The sequence below is a fragment of the Mixophyes fleayi genome, chromosome 6 (genome assembly GCF_038048845.1).
Source record: "Mixophyes fleayi isolate aMixFle1 chromosome 6, aMixFle1.hap1, whole genome shotgun sequence".
Classification (NCBI taxonomy): domain Eukaryota; kingdom Metazoa; phylum Chordata; class Amphibia; order Anura; family Limnodynastidae; genus Mixophyes; species Mixophyes fleayi.
Genome location: NC_134407.1, coordinates 16256331 through 16280530, shown reverse-complemented (window position 1 = coordinate 16280530; position 24200 = coordinate 16256331). Strand labels below are relative to the sequence as shown.

Genomic DNA, 24200 nt, shown 5'->3' with positions numbered 1-24200 from the left:
GCGCTGGCTGAGCTCCCTTTGTCAGTCATGCACGTTTTGCACGTACTAGGATGAGAGAGAGAGAGGACTTACGTGACCTTCAACCACAGCCATAGTTGGCTGTTTTTCCTTACATTTAGTACTCTCTGTGAGATTCATGGGGGTTGTTTCATACACTGACTGGAAAATGAGTCACTTAATTTCTTCATTAAGTGGTAAATGCACTCATATAGGTAGTAGTACAATATGCAATATTACACGTGTTAGGGCTATGAGGAGGTAGATGTGCTTTATTCACTTCTGTATCTCAATTATTTGCATATCATTAAATTATTAATCACTTGCACATACATTGGTAAATAATATACTGATGATGATTATGAACTCATCTTTAAACATTTGTTTCTGCATAAAATCAAATTGATTGAATATGACATGTCATCTATTCTAAACATTTTGTATCTCAGAAATTGCTACAGCTAGCACATCTGAACACTTCTAATACCTTTCCCACAGAATATATTATTCAATTAAACAACTGAATCTTGCTTAATACCCAGTTGCAATACAGAGATTGTTAAGGCCAATGCTTCCTTTTTAAAATGTATGTGCCATATCATTGCAAATGGCAAGCATATACTGTTGAAATGAGAAGTCGATAATAATAATTTAACTTTACACTTTTGTTTCTGATTGTTGCACTCAAACATTATGGACTTCTGACATCGTAGATTCTGTTGAGACACTGTACAGACATGCTATCGGCACTCCTGAGGCGTAACAAAGTCTTGTTGCAGGATTAAAGTGTTGTTTTGTTTTTTTATTTAGCGTTTAAAGAGTTCTTTCCGGATCCTCTGCCCTGACAAAGGCTTTTTCTTTTTGCGATATTTCTTTAATTGGTCTCCGAAGTCCCTGTGTAGCATGCTGACGTAACCTTGTGGTTCACAAAGAATCTGAAAAATAAAAATCTGGTTAAATCTGCCATCCCATTACAAAATGTTGGGGTTTATTTAATATTAATAGTTACTTGTGAAAAGATGTATCATTTTGTTGTATTTTGCTTCGTTTTTTTTCTTCAAGCTGCTATTAATGATTTGCAGTTTGTTACGCGTCAGGTTACACTGTCCTCAGGAACGAGCTTGAGAGCAGAAACCAGGCAAAGAGATACTACTGGGGCGATTCAATTAGGTGTAAGTTGCCCTGCACTTTATTTTCCCATGTTTAATATAGTGAAGAGCAATTCAAGTACTGATTGTGACTGAAAAAAGGGCTTAATGCAGCTCATTTTTGCTTGCCCCTGTCAGACGCCGTCCCCGTGCCTCTTCGCTGGCCGGGGACGGATGCCTTCCTTGCCACTGAAGTGCCTGTTGCTAGGCTACGGGACGCTCCTTTCCGGCCGTCGTCAGGGCGCATGCGCGTCTGTTGCCACGTCAGCGCTTCTGACCGCTGCACCACTGCCCACCAATGAGGGCTGACTTCCTCCTATTTATTGCTGGCTCTGGCATCATTAGGGTGCCAGAGCAACTAGGTTACTAGCCTCCAGCACTCCTTATGTATCATAGCCTCCTGATTGATTATCTGTGTACCGACCCGGCTTTCTCTGATACCTGTCTCGGATACCCCCCTGGATTTGTGCTGTACTCTCTGGTTTGACCCTTGGCTTGCTGACTTCTCTCTGTCTCCTGATTTGGTACTTCATTTGCCCGCACGGTTCCTGACCCCAGCCTGTATGCCCACGATTACTCATTGCCATCTCGCGGATAGCTTCCTGGGAGGGCCGCGACCTGCACGTCGTTTGCCGCGAAACCTAAACTCCCTTGCGGGGGTCCCTGGTGAAGACCAGCGGCGTGTTAGACTCCGCGCCTCCTGGTGTAGTAGTGCCAATATCCGCAGGTTGCTGCATTCCTATATCGTGACAGCCCCTATGAGTGAGTTTACTACGAAAATCATTTGTGTTACTCTGTGGTAACTACCATATTTTTGTGAATGTCTATTAAACATCCCACATTACCAATTTGGATTATTATTAAATAAACTGTTGATCTATTGATGCTATAGCAGACTTTTTCATCTATTTAATTGGTTTACAGAGGCAGCATCCTGGTATTTCCTTCCTAGTCAGCTGAACAAAGAGGAGCTGGGGGCCGCAGGTGAAGGCTCGGGGGCCACATGTGGCTATAGTACCCTCTGTTGCCCATCACTGGTGTAGTAGTAGTAATGAAGAATATACATTTATCAGTTTTGCATAGTAATTCACTCACATTTTAGCTTTTATTTTCTTGTAAGAATCGATTATTTATACAGTGTTATGCTGATCTTACTTTGACATTGGTTTTCTAACTGTGAGGTTTTTGGAATTAACCCAGGAGATCTGTAATCCCTGCGCCTCCTCCGTAGCCTTGAGGAACAAACAGAAGTCTGTCTCCTTCTTGATTTTGGAGCTCAGGGGGGAACAATTCCCAGCAACCTGTTGCATTGTGTGGCACTGCTCCAGTCCCAGCCTGTTTGTTCTGCTCTATTGAACTGCACTTCTGGTTGCTGTGTTTGTCCTTGTAGTCACAGTCATTGTCTGTCTTGTGTATCTCTTTATTACCTGTATTCTTTGTCTTGTCTGTGCACAACGTAACTAGTGCTGTGCAAGATGGGCAACAGCGCAGGGTGCAAAGCTGGAGGGGGTGCGGAGGTTAAGGAATATTTTAGGTTCATATGGTTACATTTGAGATCTTGGGCACATCAGTTTTCCTTGTTGCACCAGGTGCTACAATTTGTAGTTATGGCTCTGCACCCTGTTATCCTGACTGGTCCTGGGCAGTGGCGGATCCGGGGGGGGGGGGGGGGGGGGGATTGGGGCAATCGCGCCCGGGGGCTTGCTGCCGACGGCTGCGCGCTATGTGCAGGTCCGTTCGGCAGTGACAGGTAGGGACAGTGTGCTGCCCGGCTGCTCTGATTGTGTTTCAAACACAATCAGAGCAGCCGGGCAGCACATTGTCCTTGCCTGTCACTGCCGAGCGGACCTGCACATAGTGTGCAGCCGCTGGCAGCCTCAGAAGTCAGAAAGGGGGCGGGGCCTAAATCACCCTTCCTAGATACGCCCGGGGTACAACCATTTTCTAGATCCGCCCCTGGTCCTGGGGGTATATTTACTAAACTGCAGGTTTGAAAAAGTGGAGATGTTGCCTATAGCAACCAATCAGATTCTAGCTGTCATTTTGTAGAATGTACTAAATAAATTATAACTAGAATCTGATTGGTTGCTATAGGCAACATCTCTACTTTTTCAAACCTGCAGTTTAGTAACTATACCCCCTGGTCTTTTTCTAATGCTATATAACTCTTGGGGGCATCTGAGTACCTGATGAAACTTTCTAAAGTATATGGTGGTTGTTATGACCATCTCGACCCCTTTTGATACCAGCATGTCTGACTGCCCCGCTCTGGACTCCTGGCCTTGGCTTGTCTGACCATGCATTTGTTAACCCCTTGCATAACTCTATCCTGCCTGATTTATATCCCTGATTCTTATGTCTGCCTTGGATTTGCCCCCCCCCCCCTTACAGTTCAGCAGTCCCCTGCTAATCACAACACTAACAGTAGTCAAGTAGAGTTTTGTAAGCAACAAGATATTAAACATTTTGCTTATTGCAGCAAATATTAACTAGACGCACTCAAACGCCACCATTCCAATCCATGAATGGTTGTTGTAAGCAGGCTACAAGCCCTTATCCTCCAATACACCGTTATTGTTACCTAGAACACATCACCTTTAATAATAAGGATATGCAAAAGTATTGTTCTGAAATATATGTGGATGTCACTTTTTAATATTATCAGTAATATTTTCAATATCTGTTCTCTTACGGGAACTACGTACCTTAAACTTCCCATAAAACTCCTTATAACCACCCTTTAAAAGATAGAGTTCTGGATAGTATAAGTGGGGATATATGTTGGCTTGACGGTCCAGGTTTCTTAAAAGGCGACACCTTCAATGACAACGGAGAAATGGACAATTACAAGTTGATAATTAAGCATTTTGTGACATTAAGTTTACTACAATGATTATGTAGCAAGCGGATGATAAATAGGGCAAAAAATGCATTATACTGTATTGTAATCTGATTTGCCAGTCTGCCCAATCTCACTCTTGAGTTAATTTTATCTGAAACTTTCATGCTTGGCTCCTATTGTAATGCCCCTTTACCCACTGGCATTAAAACGTTGTGCATTTTGGACGCTGCTTGATTCATATCAGTGCATTCAAAGCATGCCACCATACTTGAAAAAGTCCATTCAACTATATGGCTGTGATTGTGCACATACCCACTAGTGGATAATGTCAATGGCCCATCCATTTCAATGGGGTTGCCCGCTACATATAAAAAGCCCATTGAAATGAATGGACCACTGACAGGAATAAAGCTCCCCAGCATTGTTAACTGTTTTTTTTTCTCCCACATCCATAGAGATTTAATTAGTCTCTGTTGATGTGTGATCAAAGCATGTGTTGCTATGGGCAACACCTCCACCCTTCTTTTTTAGACGGTTTGATAAATCTACCCCTTTATCTGTAGAAAACTGGGTTCTTTTCTGGATATATGAGTGTTAAGTGCAGTAATGGTACTTGGTTTTACACACAGTTTTGGAGCTCTCTCTGAGGAGAATTCGCAGTGAAAGATCAACACCCTTCGGCACTGGGAGAGACCGGGGTCCTTTAGAAAATATTCTGATATCTGTTCTTCTCTGTGTACGTTCCAGGCTCCCTGTGCAAAACAAATACATCATTAGCTGTAGAATAACATAAGATGAACATCATAGGACACAATATTAAATCAAAATTGTGTTGGTATCAGCAAAAATTGCACACAGTGGAGGTAGCCGTTTTGTGGGCTGTACCAGTATTTATGAAAACGCTCAGCTCACTAGAAATAAGGGTTACCACTGAGCCACAGTGGAGCTGACCAAATAGAGCAAATGGTCCATAATGAGATTTGTATCGTTAACATAAATCTGTTTTGTTCATTTGTCCTTTGAGTGTTGATTTCAAGCTGCTATTAACGATTCCCAGTTTGCTCACTCTCAATTTCCAAAGTCACTACAGTCATATGACGTATAATGTAGCGAGCAGCTTTGGCACATTACTGTTTTCAGAAGGTATGACCCCCCTCCCCCCCATCCCTCCTCATTCTGCCATCATGTGACCACCAAGGAGGTCAGTGACTGACTGGCTCTCACTTAGAGATCGAGTTACATTCTCTGGGGGGAAAAAAGCAGAAATCAACGCTTTCATGTGTCAGTTTTGCAAATGGACAACTGAGTTATAAGAGCTCATTCTGCGAAAATGAAAATCATCTTACAAAGTACAGAACATGCTGTTTAAAACAAAAAAACAAAAAAAAACATCTGTGGGTTTGCACCAATAATATTTCATTTATTTGTGTAATATTTTCGTACATATATAGATTTATAATTATTTAGTTAAAAACCGAAATACTACTCAATAAGCACTTTGCCTGTTGTGCAGTCGTGGGCAAAATTTTGTAGAATTTAGAAGCCAGTCAGTCAAATCTAGGAGCCAGATGAATATTTTTTATAGGTCATCTAGACACAGTGGAAGCTGCATCCATACATGAATACACTAATTACTTTTCCAGAGACTTCAGCCACTCATATACAAGTGTTAGCATCTGGGATCCCAATAAATATTTACGCTTTCCACTAGATACACTATACCTTGATACGTCCTCCAGCGTATTCATAAGGGTAACGACAGTCCACAATGTGGTACGTCTGTACTATGTCTTTATATCCTCCGCTGAGTAGATGTGCTAGCTGTGTATAAGGGAGCAGAGATCAGGAGGGGAATGACAACATTGGGGAAACACAATAATACCGATACAAAGGCTACAGAGCCAGAGAAACAGCTGTGGACCGGTCCCGCTCTATTTACCAGGTCTATGGAAGCTGAGACTGTTTCATAAGATGCCCGGACACACTGCAAGTTTGGTAAAACTTTTAAAATTTCCGCAGTAAAAAAGTTGAAAAAAAGACACAAGTCTGTTAAGTTGTCACTTTTCTCATTCTGATCTCAGCCTCTCCTATAACCTTGTTTTGGATCTCTGCCAGCCCAGACCATAGCCTGTACTACCACTCAGTTTACCGCCAGCCTCTGTCCTCAGCTAGTTGTCCCTGTCTTTGGACCTTGGCTCTGCACCAGGATACTCAGTGTCCCTAGATCTGTCCCTGTCTTTGGACCTTGCCTCTGCACTCTCCACCAGGATCCTCAGTGTCCCTGTCTTTGGACCTTGGCTCTGCACTCTGCACCAGGATCCTCAGTGTCCCTGTCTTTGGACCTTGCCTCTGCACCAGGATCCTCAGTGTCCCTAGATCTGTCCCTGTCTTTGGACCTTGCCTCTGCACCAGGATCATCAGTGTCCCTGTCTTTGGACCTTGCCTCTGCACTAGGATCCTCAGTGTCCCTGTCTTTGGACCTTGGCTCTGCACCAGGATCCTCAGTGTGCCTAGATCTGTCCCTGTCTTTGGACCTTGCCTCTGCACCAGGATCCTCAGTGTCCCTGTCTTTGGACCTTGCCTCTGCACCAGGATCCTCAGTGTCCCTGTCTTTGGACCTTGCCTCTGCACTAGGATCCTCATTGTCCCTGTCTTTGGACCTTGCCTCTGCACCAGGATCCTCAGTGTCCATAGATCTGTCCCTGTCTTTGGACCTTGCCTCTCCACCAGGATCCTCGGTGTCCCTGCATTTATCCTGCTTCCTGCTGTGTTCCGCACCCACGAATACCCTAAGCTGATAGGCCCTTACTACTATGGGTGATTCCTTGGGGGCAACCGAGTATTGGTGAACACATAGCGTTCTATAAGAAAGGGGGCTACAAAGAACCTCTAGGGGATTTATCAGCCAATGGGTATTCATATCAGCTGTTTTAAAGACAAATGAAGCACAAGAATAAAATATGCGACAAAGGACAAAGTCTTGGGTGTGACGTGTATTATGGGATTTTACAGTGTGCGTCTGTGTTTTGATGAGTGTAACACAGGAAAAACATTTTAATAAAGGCTGATAATGCCTTAGTACGGGCTTCCTCTACCTCCCGAATCATCCGTAAGTAATGATATTCTCTTAGTTACTTACTGTGTGACTTCTTATATATTTAAGGTCCTGGTGTTTGCCCTTTTCCACTGGTAGACAATACGGCTGTGGATAGTAACCAGAACACATTATAAGAAGTTGTCCTACAGTCAAGGGTAATACCCCTTTTTATTTCAACTTTCAACATAGTATGCATTAAAAACGCACGTATTTAAAAGATCTTCTGCGCTGGTTTGCTGTATATCGCCGCTAAAAGAAATGTCTATCTGTGTGCATCTTCCAAAAATATGTCCTTTTATTTTTCCATTATTTACAGACATATATGATCCCTAGTGTGCCAATCAATCATCATCATCACCATTTATTTATATAGCGCCACTAATTCCGCAGCGCTGTACAGAGAACTCGCTCACGTCAGTCCCTGCCCCATTGGGGCTTACAATCCAGTTTTAGTTAGAAGTAATTCAATCTGGAAGTTGCAATTTTGCACTTTGGAAGAACTATTTTGCGCTGCAAAGGGGGGAGATAGGTAAAGGGACTATAGGGATAATATGTGATGTATGTGGATATAGGGACTATGGGTCTGATTCTAGAAGGCACGTATTGGCCGATTTTGAGCGTAAATCCCTCTGCACATGTGCAGAACCGAGGCATACGCCAATAAACGCAGCCCTGTCCGCTCTGTCCCCGAGCACAAAGGACACTTACTACAGCCTACAATTTTTGGAAGTGAATGGGGCGGATAAGGGGCATTTTGCCGTAGTCACTGTACAGTACAGTAAGGGGATGCCAAACTCAAGCTCACGCAGCCAAATCCGAACCCAACTCTAGGCATGGGATAGTTACTTGTCTTTCTGCCATATCTCTTGCTCCAACTACAGAGCTAGTCCTGCTCACTAGCAAGTATCGTATGCATGCTATAACATGTGTTTGCAATTAGGAGCAACTGTAAAAATGTATTTTATGTTCAGTAGACATTAAGAACATCCTAATAAATGTATTTCATGGGGGGGGGGGGGGGGGATAAAAAAAACAACCAATTTTTCTTTAAAACTGTTTTCTCATTAATGCCTTTATTATTAACCAATGAAATTAATTCAGTATTTTTTTTTCTGTGTGTTCTTTTGCAAATGTATAATCCACATAGGCATTAGATGTATCCTGCAGTGTCTTGTGTAGTATTGCACAGCAAACCTGCACCGAATTCATAAGAGCACGCAGATCCATAGCGCTCAGTATGTGTGCTTTGATGAATCAGGCCTTATATGTTTAGACACAGGAGCAAATTCAGTTATAAGGAGCAAATTTACACCTGGAGAAATTAGTTTGCAACATAAGGGGGCAAATGCATTAGTTTAATTTTTGCTTGCAGGGTAAGTACCATCAGCTCTTACATGCAGCAAACAAACCCTGGGCAGCTTAATTTTTACATTGCGGTTCAGAGTTAAGCTAGGACGTGCACCCCTTCCAACTCCAAATCTGTCCACTGATTTTAATTTTGCCCCTGTAGAGTAATACCTGGGAGGTGAGTGCGTCTGATTTTAACTGTATTTTAGTGGTGTTTAAAGCATATAGGTCAATGTAGGACCTGCATATAATGAGGTTCCCTTGACTCTGGGATGCAGGCTTAAATGTTTTGATCAAAATATGAACTAATACCTCATGTTTTCATTTTGCTAGACACACATAGTGCAAAGGATAAGCGCTGACAACTGTCTTTTTGTTCTTTTTGTTTTGCCGTGCAGAGTAATGTGCCTTTACCAAGGTGCAAAAGTGAACGTTTCAGGTGGATCTATTCCTAAATCTAATGATTATACTTACCCCTAAATGGCCAGGGTAATGCTATGCTCAATTCCATGGAAGATGTTCCCTGCACTGCTCAGCATTCTCTTTTGTTTCTCTAACTGTTATCTCACTACAAGTAGGGGCAAACGCAGGATTTTCAGAGGGGGGTTTCCACACCACGCCGCCAGTGGGTGTGACCAGCATGCATGGGGGTGTGGCTATAATTTTAGACAGTGCTTGGCTGCTCTCCAACTCTTCCTATCCCCATAATATACATGGGCAATGCTGCGTGCACTACTGTTAGGTGCACGCAGCTCTCCATTTTCAAGCAGAGCCATTTGAAGCGGTGGCAGGGTCCAGCCACCTCAATTATACAGTGCCCCAGGCTTGGATGGGGGTTTCCAGGCACTAGGAAACCCCCCCCCCCCCCCCCTCAGTTTGCCTATGACAAGTTCCATCTTGCCGTATCAGCCAGGGACATGGTAAACTCTCAGAGCTTGCTCTGAATTTTAGTTTAAGGACAGCAGGAAAGCCATAGATTTCTCTGTTCAATTATATCATAGCAACGATTACACCTAGAATGTTATATTGCTGTTCTCTTTACACAGAAGGCTCGTTCTAATTAGTTTCTCACGTACTTTCGAGAAATCTCCAATGAGGTCGTCATCTTCATTGTCTGCATCCTTCAAAGTTGGACTGAGGTCACACATCTAAAGCAAGTAGTAGAAAGAGGTAATGACATTACAGCACGCAGCAGGGGCTGACTGTCACATTTTAGTATGGGGGATGGGGGGGGGGCGCTCGGCTCAGCAGAGTATTAAAATGCAAATTAGTATTCTGTTTTGCACATAAGTTAAATACTTGCAGTTTTTTCATGTAGCACACAAATATCAACTTTAAATTTCAGTGTACAAATAAGCCATCAAGTATTTGTGTGCTACATGAAAAAACAGTCAGTATTTAACTTATGTGCAAAACAGAATACTAATTTGCACCCCTTGCAGTGTAACATGGTTTTGTCCAGGAGACTGAAATAAGAAGTTTCTCAAGTTAAGATCCTTAATGAATCAGGCCCCATGTTCTGAAGCTTAAAGAAAAGACAGCGCTGCATTTTAGCATTTGTAAATGGCCAAATGTTGACAATAGGTAGTTAAGTGTAGCGCCCCTGGCAAAATAACCTGTCAATAATTATAGTGATTTATGTTCGTTATAAGTAAATATAGTTTGTTTAATAAACATATCATCCATATGAAATAAAGGAACGTCTAATAAACTTCCATCACACAGCTCTTACGTTCTCTTAACAGGTTCTGAACTGATTTTTCTAGTATCAAGGAAATGGAACTGTTTCATGATAAGAGGTGCTGAAGCATAATACTTAATAATAATAACTAAAAAGTTCTTTTCACATATGTAAAAGTTTGAACTCAACAGGGCCTATTTATTAATCTGTTTTTACAGCAAAATCCACCGAAAACGGCCGTTTACGGGGGACAGACGCATTTTAAAGTAAAGTTGAAATTTAGTAATAGGGCATTGCAGCCTATATCGTAGATATCTGCTGTTTTTTCCTTTTTCTTCGCACTCCCGATAGATGTCTACGGGGATGCTATTTTGCACCATTTAACAAGTTCCGAAAATCAACGTTTTTTGTGCCTGATGACTAACGCCAGCTGAAGCCTGCGTTAGCCATTAAATCCTATAGGGAGAGCATTGCGGTGAGCCTTTAACCTTTAAGGATATGTAACCCACTACTATAATGTGTGCTACGTATTACCGAAAACCTCTTGTTCTCACAACAGTCTTTATTTTCTGTCCGGTTTCCGCTTCGCTGTCTGTCGTGTCCGTGTTTTGCTCTCTCAGGTCTCTGTGGTCTTTGTTCTGTAACAAGTTCCGGGCTGTGGAATAGATCTAACAGCTTCATTCGTGAGGTTTTCTAGGGTGGGAAAACAGAAAGAACATATCAGAGATAGGGTAATTACAATGAAACATTCATTGATGGTAGTTTGAAACATAACCAATTACTTCATGGCCAGAAGTAATCCGGCCACACACGTAGCCAATACGGCCACACACGTAGCCAATACGGCCACACACGTAGCCAATACGGCCACACACGTAGCCAATAAGGCCACACACGTAGCCAATACGGCCACACACGGGCTGATTCCGACCTCGGCGCAAGTGATAGGGTCAGTGTTAATGTACAATGTTTACATTATGTGTCCACAGCTGCATTGATGTCCCTGGTTCCTACAGACAGGTTGCAATCTCTATTTGTTCAGCCCAAGGAATGACTGCGTGACTTTATGACAATGATGAATGTTAATCTGTAGGGATACATTACATTAGGGCAGGATTTGTGACATATTCATGGATGCTGTAACCAATTATCGTGGATTTGAACCCACTTATCGCAGTGATAAGAAATTATTTAACGTGGCAATTTATTCAAATTGATTAGCTGGGACAGAGGCTCTGATAGAGGCCTATCCCAGACAATAATTTATAGTAAAGTGTTGGCAATAGGTTATAATGTCTAATACCATCCAGGTATATGGGTTAGCTACCGGGGTCAAGCTCAGAACTTCAGAGCTTGATAAATAGGGTAAATTCGCAGTCCCCACAGACAGCTATGGGGACTAAATTTGCGATTGAAGGGACCAGGACCGCTGCAGATAGCCTCGAGGCTTGCAAAGTGACAGTTCCCCAAAAACTGCAATTTTCAGGGGATTTAAACCTCTTTGGAGGTTCACAAATGACCTCATGGAGTCATGGAGTCCAATATATCCACCAAGAACCCACAGCTCGTCGTCCGCAGAGCTAACCTCACTAGGCAACAGCGGACTACACAGAAGAAGGAGACAGGAATAGTGGACAATATACAGACCATGGTCAGGGCAGACACAATTGGTTGAGAAACATATAACAAGCAGAGATCAGTGTCACAAGCAAACGATCGGAGCTCAGAACAAGCTCATCGGGGGCTGTCTGGCAAATTTTATCCCGAGGGGATATTGTCAGAGGGTAATTTGTACCTTTCTTCTGTCTGGATAATGTCCGTTCTCATCGTTATCTCTTCTTCCTGCAATTTTCTAGAGATAAAAAGTTAAAATCTATTACACTCATTCGTGTCACTATTTAAAAAATTCTCACTATAACTACACACTGCGGGAGGAATAAGATGTATGACATTAACAGGTTGAAAGGCTACAAGCAGGGGGCACTCACCGGCTTGTAGATGATGGATTCAAAAGAGGAATCACTGCAGAATGAACAGAAGAGAGAATCACAGGTAAGTCATTGTGTATTATCATGTTATTTATAAAATAGTGGAAATGTTGCCTATAGCAACCAATCAGATTCTAGCTGTCATTTTGTAGAATGTACTAAACAAATGACAACTGAATCTGATTGGTTGCTATAGGCAACATCTCCACTTTTTCAAACCTGCAAATTGTTAAATTTACCCCCAGGGATCTACATAGGCTTGGGGACCACAAACCGATCTTTACTCTATAGTAATGGAGAGAGGGGATTCAGGGTTAACTGATACATTTTGGATTTCTTTTAGGGGCTAAATGTGCAAAATAGACTGAAAACCTCTATTTTGTCATTATAACCCATATCCTATGTCTAAACATTGGTTAGGTACACTCTCCAGTAGCACGTATCTAATGAGTACCTTATGGATAAGAGTTAGCACTTCTGCCTTACAGCATTGGGGTTATGAGTTTAATTCCCAACCATGGCCTTATCTGTATGAAGTTTGTATGTTCTCCCCGTGTTTGCGTGTGTTTCCTCCGGGTGCTCCGGTTTCCTCCCACACTCCAAAAACATACTAGTAGGTCAATTGGCTGCTAACAAATTAACCCTAGTCTCTGTGTGTGTGTGTGTGTCTGTCTGTGTATGTTAGGGAATTTAGACTGTAAGCTCCAATGGGGCAGGGACCGATGTGAGTGAGTTCTCTGTACAGCGCTGCGGAATTAGTGGCACTATATAAATAAATGGTGATGATGATCTTCGGCACATACAGCCCTGTCTCCATCCAGTCCCTGGCACATCACAAAACCGATGTAATTGTATTTGAACTAAATATTCTGATTAGCTTTCGCACTACTAAGCTCATACCGCTGACATCTGCTAGATGATGAAGGTGGGGACTGTGATTAAACAGAGGACTGCATACACCTTTGAAGATGAAGAATATGAGCCATGAGATACTTGTTAGATGCACCCTATGAGAATGTATCTAACCCACTATTATATATAGGGTTACATTTTTTTTTTAAATAAAGGGTGGAACATGCATTTCCCACAGTACATATGCCATTTGCTCCTATATTTGCACAAATGCACCTGTTTTATGGATTTGCAGGTCCAGATGTCAACAACAAAGATGCACAATGTAGTATCGTCTGATGGGAAGATCTGGGTGAATTGGGGGTGATCCTTGGTAAATGTGGGCATAGATGTGACTAGTTATGCATCAAAATGCAAAAAGAAGATTATTTGTGTGACAAGATTATTTAAATGAGGTTCAAGTATTGGAAAAGCGGCATTTCGAGGAACCGCAGAGCATTCTACCTACAAAAGTACTTTTGTTGTGACATTTATTTTCTAGCATTCTAGAGACATCTGTATCTAACCCTAACCCTAATGTAATATACACTGCATGCTTCTATGGCATTTAAAAGACTTCACAACCGGGCATGAAACAGCCAGCAGGTGGCGCTCTTACCTCGCATTGCTTCTTTGTGGAGTTGACTCACTTGGGAAAACTAAAATATTAAAATAAAGATAAACAGATTAGTTTAATGGAATTAGTAAATCAATAGTCACTGTTCTAAATCCCCCACAGTAATGACAGGATGAGTATAGACCATAGAGGATATCAGCTGATCAGGGATGCTGCATTGTAAGTTATCATACCTCGTTTAGCATCATTAAGGGGTCTATTTATTAAAGGGAGATAAGCCCTAAATCCTGTTAAAAGGGGAGCATGGGGAATCCTATTTACAAAGGACAGCAATGATGCAAGTACCTCCGCTGTATTCTGTTTGGTAACGCCATCTCAGGAAGGCGTTATAGCCAGGGGTGTCCACAGGAATAAATCATTTTTTCCCAGTTTTTTTTTATTTCATTGTCTTCTGAAGCATGCGAAGGGTGTCATAGGAATGTGGAGATGTTGCCTATAGCAACCAATCAGATCCTAGCTGTCATTTATTTAGTACATTCTACAAAATGACAGCTAGAATCTGATTGGTTGCTATAGGCAACATCTCCACTTTTGTAAACCCGCAGTTTAGTAAATATACCCCCTAGACTGCTACACAACTACCAGTAGAGTGTTACGCAAAGCCAAGCTTCATGGTGTAACAAACTTCTTTAGCACTCCTTACCATCCAGCCAAATTAAACCCTATGGGGACAATGGTCTATTTATTAACGCTCCTGGCTGGTAAAAGCTACCGGTAGCGGGTAGACATCGCTGTGGCCTCCTATGAAGCATCTCAGGATGTGTTAGCCGAACTGCCAAAAGGAATTATTTATTATTAAAATAAAGCATTTTATTCTGTATTATTATTATTATTATTATTATTATTATTATTATTATTATTTATTTATTTATTATTTTTGTTCCAATTTGTTTCCTTTTTTTCCTTTCTTTTAGAACTTTATTATTATTATTTTTTTTTAAAGAATCTGGAACTGGATGTTCAGGTTTCCAGTTCCAGTGAGCATGCCCCTATCAATCTGTGCAGATGGTCCCAGGACCGGCTCCTGTTAACACTGCCAGACAGTATCACCGAGGAGATGAGCATCATTCAGCAGCCTTGATGATATTTTCTTAATAAATTGCCCGATAGAAGATTTTTCTCTTGCTGCGATATAAGCCATGAAATACAGAACAGGCTGCTTCCACCAGGAACTCAGTGAATAAGAACTATGCAACAAATATTACTGAATTACACTCAAGCATCTCATGTCTGAGATCCCAAGCTGCTGACTTGTGCAGAACGTGTTATAGAGACTGTTACACCTGCAGTGCCTGGTGAATAGGATACGGCCTGTGGCACCTGGAGATAATCACCCTGCGTACTATGGGCAGGATGCAGCCTCTGACCTGAGAGATCGGCTGTTCCCATGGCAGGCTGTAGCAGACTCGGTGTCTCAGTGGGGCTGGGATTCTGGGAGTCAGGGGACAGTTTCAGCCTCCTCCTTGGAGTCACACTGTAGAAAGATAACAAAGGAATTAATTGTGCATTGTTGTGGCTTAACAAACTCAAAGCGGTGGCAACCATCCAAGTGTCAGTTAATCCAGGTGTGAAACCACACTAGGCATCCTAATATAGGGCCTGATTCATTAAGGATCTTAACTTGAGAAACTTCTTATTTCAGTCTCCTGGACAAAACCATGTTACAATGCAAGGGGTGCAAATTAGTATTCTGTTTTGCACATAGGTTAAATACTGACTGTTTTTTCATGTAGCGCACAAATATCACCTTTAAATTTCAGTGTACAAATAAGCTATCAAGTATGTGTGTGCTACATGAAAAAACAGTCAGTATATAACGTATGTGCAAAACAGAAAACTAATTTGCACCCCTTGCATTGTAACATGGTTTTGTCCACGAGACTTAAATAAGAAACTTCTTAATTTAAGTTCCTTAATGAATCAGGCCCATAGTGTTAAACTGGAAAGGGAAAGTATCTCTTGCCAGTTTACTCCTCCCCCCCCCCCCGCCCCGTCAGTAGCAAAATATACAAACTCCAAAATCTGGGAGTACCACTCTTAAAATAATTTTACTATTCAAAAATACTTAGTGCTGCTGTGAGGAGGGTTCGTCACACTGTGCTGCAAATCGCAATGATTGTATTGTCTCAGGGGAATGTTTTGTTAGTGGTTAATTTTCCATAAATGTCCTGTTGTTACAGTGTACCTATCGCATACACTGTCAGAATTTTACAATTATAACAAGGGACACATTGCTGCAGTGTCACACAACACACAACGTACTGTCTCCGTGGACGTGGAGAACTACAATCCCCATCATGCTGTGTTTACAGGACTTAATTATAATACACTATTTGGAATTCTAGATACTTCTCTACAGTAAATATTAGCTCGTAAGACCTGGAGAATCTGTGGTGAGAATTGCATGTCGAAATTTTTTTTTTATTATTGTGCAGTATAAACACAAACATCCTGTAGTATTCCAAATGAAAATGTCAACTAAGTAATGTGACTAGACGGACCCAACTTCATATAATACAGCTGCTAATGATTTAAGTATCAGCTGGAGGCGTCATAAGGCATCAGCCAATCAGAACTGGCTTCAAATCATCATTGTGTATCATTGTATGAGCAATCTAGCACCTGCAAGAGGTACACCTCCTAAACGACGTATCTGCGGATACATCCACGTCTAATTGTGTCACGATTGATGCAAAAGTCTACGGGCCTGAGTCATTAAGGAGCGCAAAGCAAAAAAAATTAGTAACTTTAAACCTTGGCAAAACCATGTTGCATTGGAGGGGGAGGTACATTTAAAATGTGCGGACAGATTTATAGTTGGGGTAGGGCATGTCCTAGATCAACTTTAAATTTCAGTGTAAAAATAAAGCTATCAAGTATTTGTGTGCTACATGAAAAAACAGCCAGTGTTTAACTTATGTGCAAAATAATAAACTAATTTGCACCCCTTGCATTGTAACATGGTTTTGTCCAGGAGAAAACTTACTCCTTTTTATGCCTTACTTTCTTACACAATAAAACAGACATACATTCAACTCTCAATAAGCTCCATACTGGGTGTAATAGAGGTGGTGCCATGCAAGATATTAAGAATTATCAGCATAATGATAATTATAGAGAAGTATTTTTTAATTGTCCTCACAAATATTATTAAAGGAGAACTCCATCCAAAACAAACAAAAAAAAGTTTTGTCTTGAGTTCACTAACATTAGAGAAAATTTTCATTTTATTTAACTGTGCTCTGTCATTACCCTGCTTTAGAGGATCTGTCTGAAGGTTACAAAAGTCAAACTCTGTGATCCCCTCTTGTACTAAAGTTGGCCGAACAACGAGCGGTGTTCAGGGGCTTGCTGTGAAATTTTTTCCCGGGGGTCCGATTCTCGGTAGCCTATTAGGAAAATTTTAAAGGAAATAAAATTTAGGTGGCCCAGTGACCCAGCCCAAGGTAGCCCACAATGGGACCAGCCTGGGTGAGAGAGGGAGGGGGGGGGGGGGGCAATCCCCTGGCAGTGTTGTCAGTGACTCCCCCAGTGAACTTTCCATTTGCATGAATGGGAAGTTCAGGGGGAGGGGCTTCGACAACACTGCTGCCTACGTATAACAGTGAGTAGTAGGAGAGAGAATCTGAACAGTACCAAATTTTTTTAGCCTGAAACTTGGGCATTCTATCCAGGCTTTGTTATAAATTGGGTAACTAGCCATGGATGGAACAAAAAGCAGAACATTATCCTGCTTCTAGTTTTGCCTGGTCATGGTTCCTCGTCAGTTTGTCCATTAAAGCTCTGCACACCCTGCGCTGAAGATAGAAAATGCAATGGATCATAATAATTCTAGTGTGTCCATGCCCCATCTGTAAAAATGTCCATAATACAGAATAACAACAGTGACAGAACAAGTATAAATGTAATGAGAATTATATATATATATATATATATATATATATATATATATATATATATATATAAAAAACCCTTGTCGCTGCCCGTGGGAATCAGTTTTTCTCCCTGGTACAGATTGCTCTTTGTCTAATCTAAGCTTTGTCATGAACAGCAACAGTAACTGTGACATATGCCAGCTATAAAATACAACATATTATATAAAAAAAAAAGGACAAGCAAAACAATAAATATAATAATAATACTTTTGTAACACAACCAATTATTGTTTAATTTGACATAATAATAGAACACCTTTAAATATGTTACATTCTTTGCAAAACACAAGTATTATCGTAAGAGTACTTTACTAGTATTGCAGGCAGAATTTTGGAGTAAAACTTTTCCCAATCTTAGCCTTATGAAGGCTATACTGTAATTATATGGGGGGGGGGGGGGGGGGGGAGGGGGGGGAATCGGGACTGCATGAGGAAAAAGTCACACAGCCTCAACTAATCTGATACCATAAAGGGAAATGATCCCATTTTATTTATAATGCACACAGTGCAGAGTGTTTCAGGGTAGACAAGTAGTGCATTCTCAGAGTATGGACTGTCCCCCTCTTACATGGATATAATACTTGGGATTAATAAGGGACTGTATTACTATAATAAAAAAACAATAATAATAATAATAATAATAATAAAAAAAAAAAACTATCACATTTCACATTTCCATTTAAGTGTGCAGTTTGCATGGATCAACTTATATATATATATAACAATATATAACAATATCCAAATATCTGTCAGATAGATTCAGTAGACAAGAACACATTACCTGCCGGTACAGCGTAGAAGTCCTATATCCCCAGACAGATCTGTGACAGGTGACAATCCCAAATCAGGAGAGAAGGTCAGTACCTCATCCAAACTGCTGTCAGAACTCCCAGGCTCACTCGTATTACTGATATTTTGTAAAATATCCATCTCCAGCAGATTCCTATCTCCTATAGTGTAAGACATAGCACTCCGGTGTATAGCTAGTTCTAACACTACATTAATGTGTATTAATGCTCTGTGTGTAGCATCGCACAGAGCGGAATTGGTGTTTATGTTGATTTTTCCCTGGCTAACAAAGGCTTTAATCAGCTGTTTGTTTGAAAGTCCCTCTCTGTCAACCTGTAATGAATAACCCTTGGTGACAGTATCCACAACAAGCTCAGCTCAGACTAATAACTAGTCCCTGGGAAGCTTTGTGAAGCCAAGTGTCTCGCTGGTCCTGTTTGTGGGAGGGACAACGCAACTAAACAATCTATAACAGACTGTAGTAATCTAATTACTGACTATAGAATGTACTGTGTAGTGATGCCCAATCACTATGACTCCTCTACATTTAAAATGTTTATCAATTACAAAACTATATATTAATATCCCATCAGACTTGCCAACTGTCCCTGATTTTCATGCATAGTCCTGACCCCCAGATTTGTCCATGACAATTTTGTCCTTAATTTTGTCCCTATTTTTTGATTGATGACCATCTGCGCGGTACAATTCCTATCATTCTGTATTTTACATGAAATTATTTAATCTTAATCCCTGGGCTTTATGGCAATAATTATTGATAGAGGAATTAAATAATTCTACTATCGTCATCATCATCACCATTTATTTATATAGCGCCACTGATTCTGCAGCGCTGTACAGAGAACTCATTCACATCAGTCCCTGCTCCATTGGAGCTTACAGTCTAAATTCCCTAATACACACACACAGACAGACCGAGAGACAGAGAGAGAATAGGGTCAATTTTGATAGCAGTCAATTAACCTACTAGTATGTTTTTGGAGTGTGGGGGGAAACCGGAGCACTCGGAGGAAACACGGGGAGAACATACAAACTCCTCACAGATAAGGCCATGGTCGGGAATTGAACTCATGACCCCAGCGGCCACGTGACGTGGTTTGAAGCATGGATTACATGCTCAGATCCATCATGCACTTGTGAAATGTCCCAGGAAATGATTTTAGAATGTTAGCAACTACAATATGTATGAGGAACCTTGGGCAATGTATATTTTATCTATTGCTTGCAGTTGACATGTCTATTCCAAAGAGCTTTTACTCTAACAACGATTAATAGAAGAATTTGCTTACAAAGCTCTAACAACAAAAGGACGGTGAGCCATACAATTTAGCATAAGGTTGCTAATCTTCTGTTCTGGATAAACCCGAGCTGACCAAGTCTCGTGCTAAACTAAATTCATCCTCTGTTCCAGACTTCTGACCACCTACCTTCAATGGGGATATTCAGCATTTAATGCTCTTTTTAAATTCTGTATATCTTATTTACCTGACCTCCTAGATACCCAACGAAAGCAAGTATTTTACCTGTTATCCATCTTTATAGGAACAGCTCTGGAATGAGCAAGCCCCTTTATTGAGACCAGAGACCCCATTCTTTCTGATTTGCAGCTTTTTTTTGAGGCAGTGATCAAGGAATTTGGTCCAGAACTTGTCGATCGTACTCCCTGCATGTCTTGTGTTTCATCTTCTTTGTCTCCATTTGCCCAAGCCTTGGAGTTACCTTCATGTTCTATTCAATTTGAACATGAAGACTTCTCTACTACATGCCCAATTCTGGACCTTGACTCTGACTTTTTTGACCATTCCTGGTAAATTGGGCTTCTGGAATTAAAGGAGTGGGTACTGTCACGACCTGCATCCTGCAGCTCCTGTCTGCAGGTACTTTGTTGGACCTTTTGTATATATCGTATCCTGCCTGTAGTACCTCGTGGTAGTCAGCATATCGATGCTGACTACCCCGACACTACTTACCCCGATGTGGAGAGACCGAAGAGCTCTTTCCCCGACCAGCATGCAGGACAACTTCTGTGTAAACCGACTGGAAGTCATGGCGATCCCTTAAGAAGCCGGCGCCAGCTGATAAAGTCACCGATAACCGCAACGCAGTCATCGGTGCTGTGAAGGGTCACCTCCTTCACAGCACCGGTGCTGACATTCTCCCACCAGTTAGACATACAATCAAAGTACAATTTATCATTTTTGCAGATGACATAAGCATCCCTCAGCTCCTCCAACACCTCTTCTCTTTCCAGCAGAGCACGGTTCAACTTCCAGGAGCCTGGGCCGGGAGGAAAACCGTGGCCCAGAACCCCCTCAAAGAGAATGGCCCTGTGGTCCGAGAAGAAAGAGGGAACCATGGCATGCCTGCTCTGCCCTACTGCTCTCGAGGTAAACACAAAGTCAATCCGGGAACGCACTGAGCCATCGGGGTGGCTCCAAGTATAATTTACAGAGCCAGCCCCCATGGATCCCACTGCGTCCCGCAAGGATGCTTCGGCTACCATCTCCTGCAGGAACCTAGAAGAAACATCAAGTTTAGCAGTGCTGTTAGAACTCCGTCCGCCTTCCTCTATAGGACAGTTAAAATCCCCGGCCATCACTACCGCCCTGGTGGTTGCCAGCTGGGCCCACAGGGTCTGGAAAAACTCCAAACGCTCATTCTTACCAGGGGATTCATACACACAGATAAGCCTGATATGCTCACCCGCCCTAGAGCCGTCTACGATAAGCAATCTGCCGCAGACAAACTGACGAACAGAATACAGTGTGAAGAGGCTTCCCCTGATAAGTATGGCGACCCCCGCAGACTTACAGTCACCCCCCCAGACCAATAGGAGGGCCCATGAGACCACTGCCTACCCAGATGCCTGTAAGAGCTAGAAAAAGGCAAAGAACATTTCTGCAACATGTAAACATCACATTTCTAGAAAGGTAAACAGACTGACGTCTAATCTTATCCTTCACACTCCTCACATTATTGGTAAAAAGAGAAAAGCTAGCCATTAGTTGGGAGAAAAAAGAAAGTTAGTACAGTCAATACATTAGTTACCCTCCTTGTCTGGTGGGACAATTTGGTCCGGTCTGTCCGTGTCTCCATGGTGGGGTGGGAGCAGACCTCTCTTTTCCAGATGGTTGAAAAGGCAGATGTCGGGCAGCTGCAGGAATTCCTCCACCTCCAACTCCTCCTCCGGTTCGGAATCCTGAGCTGCCAGCAGTTCCTCCACCATCTCTTCCAGGGCCTCCTCCTGTAGAAGGAGGTCCTCTCCGAGCTCGACCGCTGGGCTGTCTATCTCTTTCCTCTTCCTCCTTAATCTTCCAGAGAAGGGGAGGCAGCTGCATTAGCGGTGGAGGGGGTTAGCGCTACTGCAGGGGAATATACTGTTATTTGGGTTGTTACTGACCGGTTTTCTAAAGTGGCACATTTTGTTCCTCTCAAGGGTCTTCCCTCATCACCCGCTTTAGCTGATCTCTTTATCAGAGTGATTTTTCGGCTCCATGACTGTCCTATGCACATAGTTTCTGATAGAGGATCTCAATTTGTATCTAGATTCTGGAGAGCCTTTTGCCATAAACTAGGAACCTTTCTTCTGCATACTATCCCCAGACTAATGGATTGACCGAGAGAACTAATCAAGAGTTGGAAAAGTTTCTAAGGTTTTATGTCTCTGCCAATCAAGACAATTGGGTCGATCTTCTTCCCTGGGCAGAGTTTGATCACAATAATCATTACCATGAAGCAGCCTCCAACTCCCCCTTCTTTATCTAGTATGGTTGACATCCCAGACTAACAGTCTCTCTTCTCTTCCTCAGTCAGAGGTACCAGTGGTGGATTCTCTCTTTCAAACATCTGGGATTTAGTGAAGACCGGCCTGAGGAGATGCGCTATCCGCGCTAAGAAGGTGTATGACAAGAAGAGGAGGGCGGTTCCTTGTCTCACTCTAGATCATTTAGCTCACAAGTCACAGGATACATTCCCTTCCTTGTCATCTCAAGACACACAGTGAACTGCTGCATGCTATATACTGTAGTTCTGTTAGATCCACCATATATACAGGGAAGATGTATTAAAACTTCAAGAGAGATAAAGTGGAAATATTGCCCATAGCAACCAATCAGTTTCTGCCATTTTATAGACTCTGCTAGATAAATGACAGAAGCTGATTAGTCATACTTGCCAACTTTATGCTGGTTACTTCCTGGAGCAGGGTATGAGCAGAGTGGGTGGGGCTTCGTGATTCACGCCATTTTGGCCCAGCCCCCAGTGACGTGATACCTATTTGGGGTCTTTTTACAGCTGTAAAATGGTGCGCTTCCCCGAGAATCGCGTCATGCCAGCTCTAATATGCCCAGAATTCCGGGTAGGTCTGGGAGAGTTGGTATGTCAAAGGTACGTTTTTTTGTTTTTATCTAATCACTGTATTTTAAAAGCAAAAAATTTACACTTTATAATACTCTGAATTTGGGTACTTCTCATTTGCATATTATGGAAGTAAACAATATTAATAAAAATGTAATTAACTTTGCAGAGCTCAACATGTCACTACTAGTTTTTGTATAAGTGATTGCCCTTTTTAAAATATTAAAAATGATCGGACATATTAAACTTATCTGGACTATAACTCATCTAATGAGGTAGTAGTAGATATGCCTACAGTATGTGCAATAGACTAGATCTATGTCTCCAATCACTTCTCTCAGCAGCGTTCCAGAACTAGTGAAATAACTTACCTAAATGAGCCAAATAAACTAATCAATGGAACTAACCTTCTAACTGAACTAGATTTCCCATTACTACACTTAAATCAGCTGGTTTGCTTGTAGACAGCCTTGGGTATTAAAACCACCTAACAAATTCCTTTCAATTAAAATAATTTATTTTAAATAATAATATAAAAATACAATCATATCATTTAGATGCTCTGCAGGATTATCACTCTTTTATCTTTCTGTTATTGATTAACCAGAAAATACAACCACTCAGCTAGTGATCTTTCCCTCCTACTTCCCCATGAAGGAAAAGAGGAACGGTCATCAAAAGCAGATAGCAGCTACAATAAAGTAGCACTATAAGCTCACTTCACGCTCAGGTAAAATCACTTAAGCTCTTCCTCGTGGTTGGTGAGTCTGTACACTTTAGAGCACATTTCCAATGTTATAAACTATAGAAATGATCCCTGAAAGTATAGTCTTAACTTAACACTGCTGCAGTAAAGGAAGAGGCATTATGGGAATCTTTTTAACATTGTAGTGATTTTTTTTTTTTTCTAACATACTACAAATATATACATTTAAACATTTATATAGATTGTAAAGGATATGAATAGTGACTTTCACATACAGCTACAAGGTTTTACATTTCAATTAGACCTCTGGCTGTTATCTTACAGTTTACAACTACACTCTACTGATAATTTGCATATGTGACGTCCAGTAGCCAATTGGAAATCATCCTGTACCTCGCTAGTCTGACTAATCATTTTAGGCATCAGAGATCACGTGATACATTTCTGAAACTAGTAAAAGACACTTGTAACTATATTTTGTTCCATATTGTTACATTTTGAATGAACAGGCAGAAAGAAATATTAACAAAAGACCAGGATAAAATCAGATACATTTAACAAAGACTAATATTTGAAAGCACAGTTTGACTGTTGAAGTAAACACACACTGGGGTTTCTTATGCATTCATATAAATTTCTTATGCATTCATATAAATCTTACTGTGTTAACGTATGTGCTTCATAGGCATTTACATTATTTTCTAAGAGCATTCAACCTGCATTTTTAAATGTTTTCAAATATGTGCTAGTTGTTAGTTTCTTCCT

The 24200-nt window shown here is 41.5% G+C and overlaps 1 protein-coding gene and 1 non-coding gene across 4 annotated transcripts; both read right to left on the bottom strand.

Annotated features, from left to right (window-relative positions):
* Positions 1–254: 254 nt before the first annotated feature.
* LOC142160869 (M-phase inducer phosphatase 1-B-like) lies at positions 255–18764 on the bottom strand. Of its 3 annotated transcripts, none has more exons than XM_075215914.1 (12): positions 18345–18764; positions 14963–15102; positions 13611–13650; positions 12101–12134; positions 11908–11964; positions 10647–10805; positions 9508–9579; positions 7127–7189; positions 5710–5808; positions 4615–4739; positions 3851–3962; positions 255–932 (listed from the first exon to the last, which is right to left on the bottom strand). In XM_075215914.1, the coding sequence occupies exons 1-12, from the start codon at positions 18527–18529 to the stop codon at positions 804–806; spliced, it is 1215 nt and encodes a 404-aa protein (XP_075072015.1). In that variant the 5' UTR covers positions 18530–18764; the 3' UTR covers positions 255–803. The 3 variants fall into 3 exon arrangements, with proteins under 3 accessions (XP_075072015.1, XP_075072016.1, XP_075072017.1); XM_075215915.1 differs by having other exon boundaries at positions 14996–15102; positions 18345–18762; XM_075215916.1 differs by lacking the exon at positions 5710–5808.
* A 4580-nt stretch (positions 18765–23344) lies between these two features.
* LOC142095976 (small nucleolar RNA U3) lies at positions 23345–23562 on the bottom strand. The gene has a single exon (XR_012678043.1). It is a non-coding gene; the product is annotated as a small nucleolar RNA U3 (small nucleolar RNA).
* Between the last annotated feature and the right edge of the window lie 638 nt (positions 23563–24200).